Genomic DNA, 17,351 nt, shown 5'->3' on the forward strand with positions numbered 1-17,351 from the left:
AGTGCTGGGATTACAGGCTTGAGCCACCGCACCCAGCCAATATTGACAGTTTTGAGTAGACTATTTCACACGCTTGAACTTCATAACTGAACGAAAAATATTTAGTACATTGTTAACATCATATTTGAGAATTTGTGAAGATATTTTGTACATTTCAGAAGACAGAGTATGCTGCATTAGTAACAATCTTAAAGTGCATGACATTTGTTTGAATTAGTAGTTAAGACCCTCCAAAGATACCAGACCCAGATGATTTCACTTGTGAATTCTATTGAATATTTAAGGAAGAAGTAATACCAATTCTATACAATCTCTTCAAAAAATGGAAGAGGAGAGAAGAGCTCCCAACTCATTCTATGATCCCAACATTATCCTGATAACCAAAACTAGACACAAACATTACAGGAAATCTACATGCCAATTTCTCATGAGTATACAATCTATTAACCTATAAATTATAATACATCATGATCAAGTGAGGTTCACCCAGGAACACAAGGCTGGTTCAACATTCGTAGACTGATGTAATTCATCACATTAACTAACTGAATGAGAAAAACCAGATGATCAAATCAACAGATGAAGAAAAAGCATCACACAAAATTCCACAACCAAGACAGTTTTTATACGTGGTAACTCTCAACAAACTAGGAACAGAAGGGAATCTCTTTCACCTAATAAAGGATATGTTTAAAAACCAACAGCTGACATCATACTGAATGGTGAAAGACTTGAACACTCCCCCCATAAAATCAGGAACAAGGCAAGGATGCCCTTTCTCATCTGTCCTATTTAAAACTGTACTGGACAGTAATCCCAGCACTTTGGAAGGCCGAGGCGGGTGGATCACCTGAGGTCAGGAGTTCAAGACGGGCCTGGCAAACATGTTGAAACTCCATCTATACTAAAAATACAAAAAACTTAGCCAGGCATGGTGGCAGGTGCCTGCAATCCCACTTACTCAGGAGGCTGAGGCAGGAGAATCACTTGAATCCGGGAGGCAGAGGTTGCAGTGAGCCGAGACCACGCCATTGCACTCCAGCCTGGGTGACAGAGCAAGCCTCCATCTCAAAATCAAAAACAAAAACAACAAAAAAACCGTCCTGGAAGTTCTAGCAAGTGCAAAACGGCATGAAAAAGAAACAAATGGCATGCAGATTGGAAAGGGAGATATAAAACTGCCTTTATTTGCAGATGACGTGATTGTTTAGAAAATCCCAAAGCATTTAGACGCAGGTTTAGCTAAGTCTCAGGATACAAAGTTAGTATACAAAAGTCAATTGCTGTCCTATATACCGATTGAACAAATGGATTTTGTAATAAGAAAAACAATACCATTTACAATACTACCAAAAAAAGAAAGAAAAGAAAAAAAATCCACTAAGGTCTAAAACTAACAAGATATGTCCAGAAGGCGGACAAAGCTGTCAGGGTGGTTGAGGGCATGGGCTCTGGAGCTGCCTGCCTGGCCTTGCCTCTTGCCTTTCCTGCTCAAAAGCCATGTGTTTCAGTTTCCTCCTGTAGAGTGCATCCACCTCGCAGGACCTCCGTGAGGGTCCAACAAGTCCATACATGAAAAATGCCCAGAATGGTAAACAGTAAATACATACAGTAAATATGAAAAAAAAATGCTTTTCACACAATAAAGCACAAATTAGCTATTTAAGCACATCTCATCATGTTTACGCTTGCAGAGTAGGCCCAGTCATGCCTCAGGAATTGCTGTGTGGTGACCTCCCTCCACGGGGGCATGCCAGCACCCAGTCCTGCAGCGGCTGTCCTGGTGGGCATGCTGGCACGCACTGAGCAACAGCCCTCATGAACTACATGGCCTGGTAAAGACACAGCAGCCCTGGGGACACATGTTTTGGCTGTTTTTATGACAGTGATGTCACATATCCTTCCTCACCTAATTCCTTTTCTGGGGAGTTGCTCACACCTGCAACTGGGCTGACTAAGATGCTCTCCTTACATGGTGGCTGAGGAAGAACACTTTCTAGCATCTGGGGAACACTATAGAGCTTCGCTTTTAAAGATCTCATCATCTCACACCAGTCAGAATGGCTATTGATAAAAAGTCAAAAAGTAACAGATGCTGACAAGGCTGTGGAGAAAAGGGAATACACTCTTTGTGGAAATGTAAATTAGTTCAGTTACTGTGGAAGGCAATTTGGAGATTTCTCAAAGAACTCAGAACTACCATTTGACCCAGCAATCCCATTACTGGGTATATATTCAAAAGAAAAGAAATCATTCTACCAAAAACACATGCACACTTATGTTCATCGCAGTGCTAGTCACAACAGCAAAGACATGAAATCAATCTAGGTGTCCATCAACAGTAGACTGGATAAAGGGCCAGGCGTGGTGGCTCACAACCTGTAATCCCAGCTCTTTGGGAGGCTGAGGCAGGTGGATCACCTGAGGTCAGGAGTTCGAGACCAGCCTGGCCAACATAGTGAAACCCCGTTTCTACTAAAAAAAAAAAAAAATTAGCTGGGTGTGGTGGTGCGTGCCTATAATCCCAGTTACTCAGGAGGCTGAGGCAAGAGAATTGCTTGAACCTGGGAGATGGAGGTTGCAGTGAGCCAAGACTGCACCATTGCACTCTAGCTTGGGCAAAAAGAGCAAAATTCCATCTCAAAAACAAAACAAAACAAAACAAAAAAACAGTAGACTGGATAAAGAAAACATGGTACATATACCATGGAATATTATGCAGCCATAAAAAGAACAAAATCATGTCTTTTGCGGCAGCATGGATTCAGCTAGAGGCCATTATCCTCAGCAAACTAATGCACAAACAGAAAACCAAATAAGACATATTCTCACTTACAAGTGGGAGCTCAACATTGGGTAGTCGTGGACATAAAGATGGGGACAGTAGACACTGGGGACTACAAGAGGAAGAAGGGAGGGAGGCAGGCAAGGGCTGAAAAACTATTGGCTACTATGTGCACTACCTGGGTGACAGGATCAATCACACCCCAAACCTCAGCATCATCCAGTGTACCCATGTAACAAACCTGTACATGTACTCCTTGAATCTAAAATAAAAGCTGAAATCATAAAAACAAAGATCTCATCCTAATATGTTATACCCCAGAAACTTATATTTACTTGAATATAAACATATAATTTTCCTGGCATAATCTAACAACAGAACTTGATTGAAGATTTGGGGATTACTGCTGTCACTTCTGACTGGGTGTAGTTTTAAAGTGTCATGTGTAATATACTGGATTTTTCAATCCACATCCAAGTATTGAAAAGCAAATTTAAGAATGTAGGAAATTTCTATTTTGTTGGTGGAATAAGCTGGGAAAGTGCTCACAAACACTCCTAAGTGCCTTTGAGATTAATTATCATGTGTGTCAGCAGCTCTTCACAGACCATCCACACAGACCAAACCCCTGGCTCTGACAACTAGGACAACAAAATGACCTCATTCCCTAACTGCTAAAGCGCATTAGACGAAAATTAAGAAAAACATTAAATTTAAAAAGAAGTAAATACTAATTACAACACTACAAAGAAAAATGTATTCTGTGTAAAATACAATCTTCCAACAAGGTCTCACTGTATCTTTTTCCTTACCTGATCTCTCTGTTGGTACTTGTTAGTTTTGTTGTTTCTGAAGGGAGATCCCTGCTATTCCACCCTGGTCAGATGTGTAAGTTTCCTCATTCCTTTTTAAATTTCCTGGACTTGTAAATACACAATAGGAATATCTGTGTCTTAAAAATTTAGCAAAATCTGGGCTGATGGGGATATTTTTTCTTTGTGTGTGTGACTACATTTTAAAGCACAAATTCAACTTCTTTAATGGTTAAAGTTTTATTTCTTTTTGAGTAAGTTTTGTAGGAATATTTCCATTTAATATTTGAAGACATATACTTGTATTTTTCCAAAAAACTGTCCATGCTGTTTCAAAATTATACTGGCACAGCACTGCTCATGGTGATGAGATTTCACAATAGATGTACATTCACTTTTTCATTTCTCAGATTCCCCACGTGCTTTGAGGGTTAGAATTGTATCTTTTTTTTTTTTTTATTTTTGAGATGGAGTTTTGCTCTTGTTGCCCAGGCTGGAGTGCAATGCTGCAATCTTGGCTCACTAAAACCTCCGTCTCCTGGTTTCAAGCGATTCTCCCACCTCAGTCTCCCAAGTAGCTGGGATTACAGGCACCCGCCATCATGCCTAGCTAATTTTTTGTATTTTTAGTAGATACAGGGTTTTGCAATGCTGGCCAGGCTGGTCTCGAACTCCTGACCTCAGGTGATCCACCCACCTCGGCCTCCCAAAGTGCTGGGATTATAGGGGTGAGCCACTGCACCCAGCCGGAATTGTATCTCATTTTTATTTCAGCTTAGATTTTCCCGATCCCTAATGAGATTGAACATCTTTAAAAATCCTCATTGATCATTCGTGATCTTCTTCTACGAATTTTCTATTCTAGCCTTTGATAATTTCCTACTAGGTTGTATTTTCATTACTGGTTAGCAGAAATTTTTAATAGATTATCTGTCTTTGCTTTTTCTGTAGTCTCATTATAATGTGTCTGGATGGATATTTTGTTTTATTCATCCTGCTTGAGATGACTAAAGAATCTGTGGACTCTTTCATTATCTTTTCATCATTCTGGAAAATTTTCAGGCATCGTATCTTCAAATACCATCTCCATTCCATTCTTTCTATCCTTTTCATCTGGAATTCCCTCTGGGCATGGGACATGGCCATCGCCTTATTTTTTTGGTCCATGTCTCTTAAACTCTGAGACAGACACTATTATTTAGATAGCCCAACAGTCATTCCCAAGCTCTCTCCCTTGCAGGTTTCCCACTAAAGAAACTGAAAACTATTCATATACACTCACTTCCTCAAATGCCCTTGCAGCTGGGGACCATGTAACAGAGAACTGCCAATGAGCTGGAGAAACCCAGGGAGCCTTTTACTTTCATACTTTAAAGGGAAAGATAGAAGGCACTTGCTTTATCTCTTTCCCTTCTTCCTGTCCTATAGGTGGAAGTGATGTCTGAAGTTTGGCAGCTACCTTCAACCACAAAGAAACAAACATGGGGACAAAAGCAACAGATTAAAGATGGTGAGCATGGATAGGAGACACTCTGGGGCTTTGATTACAGTACTGAGTGGTGAACCAGTCCTAAAACTACTGTTGTTAAGAAAATTAACATTTTTATGGTTTAAGTAACTGCTGGTTGGGTTCTCCATTTCTTGAAGCTGAACATGTACTAATTCAACCTTACCATTATATTTTATATTTTTTAATGTCTCTTTTATATTTTGGGTGATTTCCCCATATTTATTTTCCAATTTAGTATTTCTCTCTTCTGCTGTATCTAATGAGTGGCAACACATATTGTGGTCTTAATTCCAAATTTTCATTTCTAGAAGTGTTATTTGATTCTTTTTACAAATCTCTTTTTTAAATAGAATCCTTCCTTCCTTGTGGTTTCTATTCCTCCTTTTATCTCTTCCATACATTTAAATAGTCTTTTTGTAGTCTCTTATTATTTATCATCTGAAGTTCTGGTAGATAATCCTTTTGTTTGCTATATCTGCTGACTAGCTCAAGTAGATCATTTTCTCAAGTGTTTTGTCACTTTTTAGTAGCCACTGTAGTATCAGCCCAGGGACTTCCTGCATCCAAGAGTATACCAAGGGCTTCATGCAGCACAGATATTATAAATTTGGACTCTAAACATCATCTGGTCCTGTTTCCTTTCCTTGCAAGAGACTGTCTCTCTTTTCTCTCTCTTCTTTTCCTCTCTCCGCGTGCACAAAATCCCAGGTGGAGACCAGTTTCTTTATCACCTCGTTGGGCTGGCTGGTGGAGTTTTAGAGATTTCTGCTTTCACTAAGAAGAGCAGCATGTTGTGAGCCTTGCTTTATGCAGACTTGGTGTTGGCTTGGCCCACCGTCCCCCACCAGGCCCTGCCGAGTTTTGTAGGCTCAGTTGTGCCTGGTTTCTGCTTTGTTTTACATTTCTGGCATCTGGGTACTTCCCATTCTTTCCTGAGAGCTTAGCTATGTGTTGATATTTTTTAAAATAGCATTTTATTCAGATCTCTAGGTGCTCTGAACAAGAGGGCTCTAATAATAATTCAGTCCACTGTGTTTCCAGAACTGAAATTGGTCCATATGAAACCTTATGTGACTGAAAATCTCTTAGACTTGAAAATCTCTAAATCGTATGTTCATATGTGATTATATCAGCTGGATAACTCTATATCAGGTATTGAGAGCAACAGACTTTTGGCAAACAGATGTCAATGTTCTACAAGAAATCGTTTATCAGATGGCATAAAGTTATTTCTCATACAATTAAAGTATCACAAGGATACAAAATAGGATACTTACCAGGCTGGGTTTGATGCCTACACTTTCAGCTGCTTCAAATGCCAACAAAAGATTCCTCTTCTAGGTTAAAAAGACAAGGAGACTGGAATCAGTAATTTAAAATATATAGCTTTTGCCAGGAAAGAACATCAACTGATATTACCATATAGATTATTCACTATTATAAAACAAAGAATAGTAAGTCAAGTATACAAAATATGGTCTCAGTTTAAGAAAAAAAAAAAAAAAAAAACAGGTTGCAACTGCACCAAAACTAACATTACTGATTGACACCTATCAAAGATAAATTTTTGTTTAGCTTTGTCAAGATTTAAGTAATTTGCACTTTGCAAGATTTATGGCATACACATTCTGTTGCATAACAAAGTTGCTTAATCATGATGCTATAACAAAAAAATTATCAAGGTAATAAATGCATATATTGTAGTATATATAGATTGTATTTAAATAAAATGAAAACCTGGTCCTTCAATCCTGGTCCTTCAGAGATCTACCTTTCAATTTCTGTTTAGTTATGGATTATTTCCATATCTCTGTAATATGCTTACACGACTACTACTTGATTTCTAAAATGAAGGCATTTTCTACTGAATTCCTCCAGGACAAATGAGGACTCAGGCACCATGCATCTGCCTCCTCCTTACACTGTAGACACATAGCTAATTTTCGTGCCCGTATTAATATTAGCTATGTTTGTGACCTTAAATAATATCCGTGAATTTCTATTTTTTGTCCCATTGGGTGTGGACACTTCCTGACTCTACTTTGTATGTCAGGAGTAAATTCCCCTTTCTTCCCTCTACCTGGTCAAGTTGTAAACTGCCACAGCTGAGAATATTTGCTTCCTTTTCTGGAAGCACATTTAAGTCCTTTGTGCTCTCTGACTAGAATGATTCCGGAAGCTGAAAACCACAAGCAGCATCACAGAAGTCAGTTCTGGGCACGTGTCCTCTACAGTTCCACCATCGTGACCTTCGCCACTCAAAGCATCATTCAAAGGAGTTCCTCTGTTACTCTACCAGTCGTCCAAAATCACCCCACATTTTAGTGTGCTCCAGATTTGGACCCTGCCTTTCTTCAAAAGTTTGGTTTCTTCCTACAATTTCTGCTTGTTTGGGGTTTTTCCCTACTGGGAGGAGAACTTCATGCCTCCTTCTCATCTGGCCTCTTGCCCATTCTGACTGTTGCTTTTAAGTCCTAACATTCTCCTCATGGCTGCTGCCATTCTGTTCTGACACAGAAGGCCTGCATCATAGTTGGACCCTGGCCTCCTCGCACAGCTTCTCATCTCCTTTATCACAGCCTCGAGCTCTTAATCATCTCATCATTCTATGAAACCCTTCAGCTCCAAGCCCTCCAGAACCTCACTGATTTTTGGATTTTACTCCCATTCTATTGCCCAGGTTTTCTTCTTAAGAAAGAATATGGGGAGACATATTTTCTGGATGTATGAAAATTTCCCTTTTCTACCATCACATTCAGTTAACGGGCTGGCTAGACAGGGAAAATAATTTCCCCTTAGAACGTTAATGGTGGTGCTCCACAATCATTCAGCCCTAGTGTGTGGCTTCTTTTGTGGACTCTTCCTAGCTATTCTCTGATGTGTGTTCATCTAGATGAACTTAAGAATCGTTTGATCATGCTTCTCCCATTCCAAAATTCATTTCAAAATTATTAGGATTATATTAAAATTTAATTAAATTGTTATATTAAGTATAATTGAGAGATAAATGTTTCTTTACATACTCAGTTTTATGTTCCTCAGTGGAATTTCTTTGAGATGGAATCTTGCCCTGTCACCCAGGCTGGAGTGTAGTGACTCGAGCTCAGCTCACTGCAATCTCTGCCTCCCAGGTTCAAGTGATTCTTGTTTCTCAGTCACCTCAGTAGCTGAGATTATAGACATGCAACAACACACCTGGCTAATTTTTTTTTGTTTTGTTTTTGTATTTTTAGTAGAGACTGGGTTTCACCATATTGGCCAAGCTGGTTTTGAACTCCTGACCTCAGATGATCCTCCTGTCCAGGCCTTTCAAACTGCTGGGATTACAGACGTGGGCCACTGCACCTGGCCAAATTTTTAAATTTTATACGTTTAGATTTTATACATAATTATATATTTTAGATTTCATACATCATTTTATATGCTTTTCCATTTTCCCCACAGCTCTCACTCTCTGCCCTTGCTTGAACATCTAAAGTCTGAAGCGACAGGTTTTCCCTGACACTGAAGCAAACACTAGGCACCAGGTCACCGAAAAACAGAAAGATGTGGCCACCACATTTTCTTCCAGTCTGTGGCCCATGCCGTGGAAACCTGCTGATCTGTGGTGATCCTGCCCAAGCTGCCATGCCCGTTCCTTGAAATTAAAGGAAAGGAGCGGGCATGCGCTGGAAAATACACACTTGTTTCCCTAACGCTACTCTGTTTTGTTGAGACAGGAGCTGTGCACTCCTGGCTTCCTTCCATTTAGCCCAAATTACTGGCAGCAATCTCCTATTTTGGTGCTATTGAAGCCTTTGTCTTTACTTCAAAGCTCTTTTGCTTAGTTTTTGAAGAGGTGGGGGGTTTTTAGCCAGTGTTTAGGCCACCATTGTTCCAGAAGTCAAATATTTTATGGCTTTTAATATGTAATGCCAAACATTGCTTTCTAGAGCATTACCCCAATTTTTGGTTCCAGCAATAGTCTATAAGTGGCCATTTTCCTGTACTGTCTCTGCCAAATGTGTCAGGCTGAAAATATTTTATTATTTTAATTTGTATTCATTGATTACTAGTAAGGTCTAACGAGAAGGCATTTCTAAACTCAAGGTTTTATGCAAAAACTTTCTAGCTTGATTCTAACGAAACCACTTATGTTTTCTTTTTCTTTTTCTTTTAGATGGGCTCACTATCGTAGCCTCAAAATTCTGGGTTCAAGGGATCCCTGGCCTCAGGCTCCAGAGTAGCTGGGATTACAGGTGTGTGCCACCACGCCTGGCACCGCTTGTGTTTTCACAGGGTGCTGCATGCTGTTTCTTCTGTGTTCAATATCTGTTGTGAAAACACAGGGGGAGCTGGGCATGGTGGCACGCTCCTGTAATCCCAGTTACTCCAAAGCCTGCTGTGGGGGATCCCTTGATGAAAAACTGTCTCAAAATACCCTGAAATAGTACACAGGGTGACATGGAATACAGAGAGGGGGTGGTTTTTTATTCACAACAGTGACTTTTATTCATTTTTGCAGCAGCAGAACATCTGTGACCAAGTGTTATTATCCTAGTGCTCTTTCATATGATCACTGTCACCATCACTGTGCAGAGGCCCTGGGAGGCAGAAGCCACAGACAAGCAGCAGCTCCGAAGGGCCTCACTTCCCCCATGGACTGTAAGCTTCAGATGCGGCTCAGCCCACAGGGGCCGGGCAGGGTGATGCCATCACTGCTTCAGTCTGCCCTGGTCGGGAGAGGATGGTGCAGGCCTGGGACCTTCCAGTTCTAGGACAGCCTAAGCACCCAACCTGTGGCGAAACTCTTGTCACCGGCAAGACTTGAGGGGCTGTGCTTGTTGGGCCTCACACTCAAAACCAACGGGAGAATGGACGCCGATCCTAGAGTTCCCCTTCTCGGGGTCACACTTCATTCATTTCAGACACTGACATAAGCACGCTCCAGTCCACTACCTGAGTCTGTCTGGACTAAGCAGAGAGTTGCATAGGCGGACAAGTGAATGCCCTATCCTTTTACTGAAAACAATAGAAACAAAAACAGCTGTGCACAGTGATTCACAACTATAATCCCAGAACTATTGGGAGGCTGAAGCGGGTGGATCACCTGAGGTCAGGAGTTTGAGACCAGCCTGACCAACATGATGAAAACCTCATCTCTACTAAAAATATAAAAACTAGCCAGGTGTAGTGGCATGTGCCTGTAGTCCCAGTTACTTGAGAGGTTGAGGCAGGAGAATCGCTTGAACCTGGGAGGCGGAGGTTGCAGTGAGCTGAGATGGCACCACTGCACTCCAGCCTGGGCGACAGAGTAAGATTGTCTCAAAAACAGCAACAACAAAATGACAAAATCTTCCACGGACTGTATATCACACCCTGTGATCATATACCTCTTTACTATCATAGAAGACAAGCTTGTTAGTTTTTATCAAAAATTCCCTACTTAATACCAACGTCAAACAGACACAGTTTAATTGCTTCCATCCAGGTGGGGAAACTCATAATTTCTATACATTCTGGGCTATCAACAACTCTATCATATACTTTTTAGATTTTGATTTTAATAGAGTTTACAAACACGAAAGGCTTCTCTCTTGGTGCCCTTTCTGATGAATGTGTAAATAATAATTTAGGCCGGGTGCGGTGGCTCAAGCCTGTAATCCCAGCACTTTGGGAGGCCGAGACGGGCGGATCACGAGGTCAGGAGATCGAGACCATCCCGGCTAACACGGTGAAACCCCGTCTCTACTAAAAATACAAAAACTAGCCGGGCGAGGTGGCCGGCGCCTGTAGTCCCAGCTACTCGGGAGGCTGAGGCAGGAGAATGGCGTAAACCCGGGAGGCGGAGCTTGCAGTGAGCTGAGATCTGGCCACTGCACTCCAGTCCGGGCGACAGAGCGAGACTCTGCCTCAAAAAAAAAAAAAAATAATAATAATAATAATTAAAAAAAAAATGCCCTGGCACTCAGCACACAGGGGAACACGGCTCCAAGCTGAGGCTGGACAGATGTGCCTCTCATCCTGATGATGCAAGGTGTGTGCTGCATTCATATCCACTTGCTTCCTGTGAAATCCAGCTTCTAACACACTTTTAGAAAATCTTCCCTGCTCTTTCCCCACTCTGCACTAGTAAGATTCCTCCCGTGTGCTCAGTTTTATACTGTATGGGTTTGCTCGTTGGGATACGTTATTTTGAAAACCCACACCTGTAACTGTGATAGATATGGCCTCTCTCACCAAAAAGAATGCCAGCATCCCCCAGGGCAAGCCACACACCAAGAAGTGGCGAAATGTCACTGCAGCCACTGTGGCTCCTCCAGAGTGTGGCCAGGATGGGGAATTTAGGAAACAGGAGGCTGGTTGTTCCTTCAGGGAGTGGCAAATGGGCTGTAATTAGCAAATAAAATCCTAGGCTCTGGGACACAACCCAACGCAAGATTACTGTGAGGCCAAATAGATCCTAAAATGAAAAATACCAGACATCCAGGGCCGACCTGGACTCTCATCACAGACCCACAGTCTTCCACATGCTGCCTTCCACACTCCCTGGTGGTTGGGAGATCGGTCTGGGGAAGAAATTCAACTCTGCACGTAGGGAACAGGGGCCTATGCCATGGCCTCAGCCTGCCCCCACTGCATGCTGCCACAGCTGCGGGAGGTCTGGGCAGCTGCTGGAGGAGCCTCTGCCCTCAGAATCGCAGAGACTAGCACCAGACACAGGGGCTCTGGCCCAGGAGGCAAGGCTCACAGTTTGGAGCCTGAGAGCAAACACTATTAGGTCCATGATTTTCCAACAGAGCCATGCTGATTCCAGGACAAAGCAGCCAGTCTGTGTGGATGACTGCAGGGAGTGACGCCCACACACTGCCAGGAGGACACGGATGTGTGCGTGTGTGGGCTTCACCCAGCAGTGTTAGGAAGGCCTTCTGACTCTTTTCAGTGCTTTCATGCCCACTATTTCCTCACTTATCTCCAAACGGCATATCAGAAAAGCAGAGACTAAGCCATCAAGAGGGCAGGGAGGGAATGAATGCAGAGATCACACCTGTGACCCGTGAGGCCGCTGCAGCCTGTGGCCCCAACTCAGGCCGCCTCTCTGGCTGCTCCTTCCCGGTCCCCTTTGCTGTGTCCTCCTCCTCTACCTCCACGACAAACACTGGGGTTCCCAGGTGTGTTCCTCGGTTCTCCCTCTCTATGCTTCCCTAAGACCAAAGAACTGGGTGCTCTCCTCCAGTCTGACGACTTTAAATTCCATTTGTGCCCATGCTGTCCAACATGGTAACTACTGATGATGTAGCTACTTAAATTAAAATTGAAATTGAAAATTTGGTCTTCAGTCACATCTGCCACATTTCAAGTGCTCAAGAGCAGGTATGGTTGGTGGTTGCCCTGTGGGCAGTGCAGATACAGAACATTCCCATCATCTCAGGAACCTGCATTAGACAGCATGGATCTCTTCATGGACGACCCCCAGATCTGTTTCCAGCTCTGCTCTCCCATCCAGCTCTGGATTTGCTGCGCAATTGCCTGCCTGCCATCACCACCTGCGTATTTCACAGTATCTCAGACTTCACATGATTTAAACAACTTCCCCCCAGAATGTTTAATAATCCTGTCCAGCCTGCTTCACAAATGAAGCACCCCACAGAAAAGTAATTTAAAGATGTTAATACATTCTGTGATGGTTAATTGTATGTGTCAACTTGGATGGGCATGGTACCCAGATATTTGGCCAAATATTATTCTAGATGTTTCTGTGAAGCTTTTTTGTTTGTTTCAGACAGGGTCTCTGTCACCCAGGCTGGACAGCAGTGGTGCAATCACAGCTTTGCTACAGCCTCAAACTCCCAGCATCAAGTGATTCTCCCACCTCAGCTTCCTGAGTAGCTGGGACCTCAGATGTGTGCCACCAAGCCCAGCTAGTTAAAAAAAAATTTTTTTTGTAGAAATGGGGGTCTCCCTATGTTGCCTAGGCTGGTCTTAAACTCCTGGGTTCAAGTGATCCTCCTGTCTTGGCCTCCCAAAGTGCTGGGATTACAAGTCTGCGCCTCCATGCATGGCCTGACAACAGACTTTGGGCAAAGTAAATGACCCCACTTAGAGTGGGTGGGCCTCATCTAATCAGGCGAAGGCCTTAATAGAAAAGGCTACCCTCACCCAAGAAGAGGGAATCCCACCAGCAAATGGCCTTCACATTGGGACTGCAGTATTAGCTCTTCCCTGAGTCTCCAGCCTGCTGGCTTACCCTGCAGATGTTGGATTTGCTAGCTTCTATAATCTCGAGCTAGTTCCTTAGAATATATCTCTCTCCCTGGCCCCCACCCCTCCACACCCCCACCTCCACACACACTCACACACACACACGCACACACACACACACACACACACACACACACACACACACACGCACACTCTGTCTCTTTCTCTCTCTCTCTCTCTTTTGGTTTTGCTTCTCTGAAGAATTCTAACACCTTAAAAAACTAAATTACTTTGCTCAGTTATTGTCATTGCTATGACCCTTCTTTGTACTTTATTTAAATCCTGATGTGGGATAATCGAAACAGAGCTTTTAAACATGTCTATGCCCTCCCCATCTCAGAAAATGGCCCTTTCAAACTAGACACCAGGGCATCATCTTTGACTCCTTCCTCTCCTCCTCCCCTACAACCAATCTGTCACTAAGTCCAGTTGATTCTGTCTGAGACATATTTTGAATCTTTCTAGGTCTTTCCATCTGCATTGCTACCACCCTAGGGGTTAGTGGGTGAGGCCAAACCAGAGCTGTGGGGAAGCTCTGTGACCTCTACCCCTCGGACTCCCTGGATCAGCCCAGCTACAGGGTCTGCCCCTCGGCTTCCCTGGGTCAGCACAGCCTCTCTGGCCCCACTAACCACATCCAGCCAACCAGCCTTCTTCCACGGCCTGGACAACACCAAGGTGTTCCCCAGCAGCTGCTGCTGCCTCCTCTACCTTCCAATGCCAGTTTCTTTTTTTCCTTTTTCCTTTTTTTTTTCTGAGATGGAGTCTTGCTCTGTTGCCCAGGCTGAAGTGCAGTGGTGCAATCTTGGCTCACTGCAACCTCCGCCTCCCGGGTTCAATCAATTCTCCTGCCTCGGCCTCCCAAGTAGCTGGGATTACAGGTGCGCACCACCACGCCCAGCTAATTTTCGTATTTTTAGTAGAGACGGGGTTTCATCATGTTGCACAGGCTGCTCTCAAACTCCTGAACTCAGGTGTCCACCTGCTTCGGGCTTCCAAAGTACTGGGATTACAGGCGTGAGCCACTGTGCCCAGCCCCGACGCCAGTTTTGACATCACTGCTGCAGTCTCCCTGGTCTAAATGCGATCCCTGTCACTCAGTCTCACAGCACTGAGTTTCTCTCCGGGCTCTTTGACCACTTATCCTTGGTCATTCATAATTTTAATTGTTATAAATCTACTCGCTTGCTTATTGTCTGTCTAGCTCATGAGAGCACAGAACATCTCTACTGTTTATTGTTTTCTTACGACAGTGCCCAATGCTTGACAAGAAATTCTTGAGTGACCAACAGCAGGACCCAGCACAGCATTTTCCAAAGTATTCTCTGTGGTACATTTTGTAGGAGGTTCTAGGTCAGGGGTTGGCAAACTGCTGACCATGGGCCAAATCTGGCTCATAGCCTGTTTTTGTAAATAAAGTTCTGTTGGCACACAGCCATGCCCATTCATTTACAAAGTGATCAATGGCCTCTTTAGCCCGATGGTAGAGTTGGATAGTTGTGACTGAGACCAACTGACCCACTGAGTCTATTATATGGCCCTTAACAGGGAAAATTTGCCAACCCTTGTTATGGTGATTGTAGTAAAATAAAGAAATATAAGTAAACAGGTTATGTGGATCTGATCTATGTTGGGTTAAACAGTCACACAGATTTCTTAATGTAGGACTTCTTGAAGTCTTTAATGTGTTAACAGGCACCATGCTCTCTGAAAATGTGATGCAATATACAGTGTCCCAGACTTATCTGAGCAGGGAATTCTTTTTGTTGGTGCTTGCTGGTTCTTTGGAATAGACTTTGAAAAATGCTGGCCAAGGTCTTGAAACCATGAAGGTGAGATTCCTCAGAAGGGAAGCTGAGGAAGATTTGCTGAGGATGGGATTCCACGGTGCAGTCACACATTCACGAGTTATCTATACCTGGTATCAATACCCCAACTTCTACTTCAGGCCTGTTAGCCCCTCCCACAGTGGGGTTTCTCAATTAGGAATCCCCCTGCATTTCCTAGAGGATAACCAAGGTGACAGGGCCATGACTTACTTTCTCCTGACTGTTCAGCTCCTGGTAGGGGATGTGGGCAGGCAGGTAGGTGTGGAGCAGAGCACAGAAGGCCAGGCCATCGCTCCAGCTGCTGCTGAAATTGGTGATGTCAATGTTCTGCAGGAGAGAAAAGTAGTAATAAACAAATACTATTGCAAACTGTACAGTATCACAGATGAGGGAGACTGGGATAAGATGAGAATCTACCTTTGGATTTTTCAGTAAGGCAACATAAGAATAAACTTCCCGGCCGGGCGCGGTGGCTCAAGCCTGTAATCCCAGCACTTTGGGAGGCCGAGATGGGCGGATCACGAGGTCAGGAGATCGAGACCATCCTGGCTAACACGGTGAAACCCCGTCTCTACTAAAAATACAAAAAACTAGCCGGGTGAGGTGGCGGGCGCCTGTAGTCCCAGCTACTCCGGAGGCGGAGGCAGGAGAATGGCGTAAACCCGGGAGGCGGAGCTTGCAGTGAGCTGAGATCCAGCCACTGCACTCCAACCCGGGCGAAAGAGCAAGACTCCGTCTCAAAAAAAAAAAAAAAAGAATAAACTTCCCAAATTTGCTCAGAGTACATTTCGTTTTGGTACCAGGAATGGCCTGGTGTTGCCCAACTCCATTCACAGGATAGCACTGAGGAAAAGCCTTCAGTGCTCAAAACACTAGAGGATTTCCGTCCATCCCTCAGCATCAAAGGCTCAAAGATATCTTATTCTCAAATTAACCCGCCTGATTAGTTTTGTACATGCTGGCATTTCCCAGACTCATTTGGTCAAGGAAGAATCACTATCACCATCATCATCATCGCCACTATCATCATCACTACCTTCATAACGATTACCATCATCCCCACCACCATCCTCACTACCTTCATAACCATTCCCATCATCACTACCATCATCATCACTACCTTCATAACCATTCCCATCATCACTACCATCATCACTACCTTCATAACCATTACCATCATCCCCACCACCATCATCACTACCTTCATAACCATTACCATCATCCCCACCACCATCATCACTACCTTCATAATCATTACCGTCATCCCCACCACCATCATCACTACCTTCATAACCATTACCATCATCCCCACCACCATCATCACTACCTTCATAACCATTCCCATCATCACTACCATCATCACTACCTTCATAACCATTACCATCATCCCCACCACCATCATCACTACCTTCATAACCATTACCATCATCCCCACCACCATCATCACTACCTTCATAACCATTACCATCATCACTACCTTCATAACCATTACCATCATCCCCACCACCATCACTACCTTCATAATCATTACCGTCATCACTACCTTCATAACCATTACCATCATCCCCACCACCATCATCACTACCTTCATAACCATTACCATCATCACTACCTTCATAACCATTACCATCATCCCCACCACCATCATCACTACCTTCATAATCATTACCATCATCCCCACCACCATCATCACTACCATCACTACCACCATCACCATCTCTGTATAATCCCAATTCACAACAAGCAGACCAAGATGAGAAGGTCTTAAAGACCTACAAGGCTGTCTCTGGATTGCTCTTCCTACCACACTCTTCTCCCCATCATTTAGGAGGCTTCTCAGGGGGAAAAGGAAATCCTTCCTGCTCAGCAGCCCCCTGTCAGCATGCCAAACAAGCAGGGAGCATGAGACTGCACGGGAAGAAAGAAGCTCCTCCTTCAGGATGGGTGCAGCTCCCAGCAGCTGCTTGGTGCACAGTGATAAGGAAACTAAAATTCAACTCTAGCCAGGCATGATGGCTCACACTTGTATTCTCAACACTTTGGAAGGCCGAGGCAAGTGGATCACCTGAGGTCAAGAGTTTGAAACCAGCTTAGCCAAGCCGGTTAAACCCTGTCTCTACTAAAAATATAAAAATAAGCCAGGGGTGGTGGCGGGCACTTGTAATCCCAGCTAC

General features: G+C 43.6%; 1 protein-coding gene across 1 annotated transcript in view; it reads right to left on the reverse strand.

Moving 5' to 3' along the window:
• The window catches only part of SPECC1 (sperm antigen with calponin homology and coiled-coil domains 1), a 171,009-nt gene that overhangs the window by 2,598 nt on the left and 151,060 nt on the right, over positions 1 to 17,351 (reverse strand). The window contains 2 exon segments of the mRNA XM_033184294.1: positions 6,385 to 6,444; positions 15,388 to 15,504. Of these exon segments, the coding sequence (XP_033040185.1) occupies positions 6,385 to 6,444; positions 15,388 to 15,504 (177 nt within the window).

Source organism: Trachypithecus francoisi, unplaced genomic scaffold, assembly GCF_009764315.1.
Source record: "Trachypithecus francoisi isolate TF-2019V2 unplaced genomic scaffold, Tfra_2.0 Lachesis_group20, whole genome shotgun sequence".
NCBI lineage: Eukaryota > Metazoa > Chordata > Mammalia > Primates > Cercopithecidae > Trachypithecus > Trachypithecus francoisi.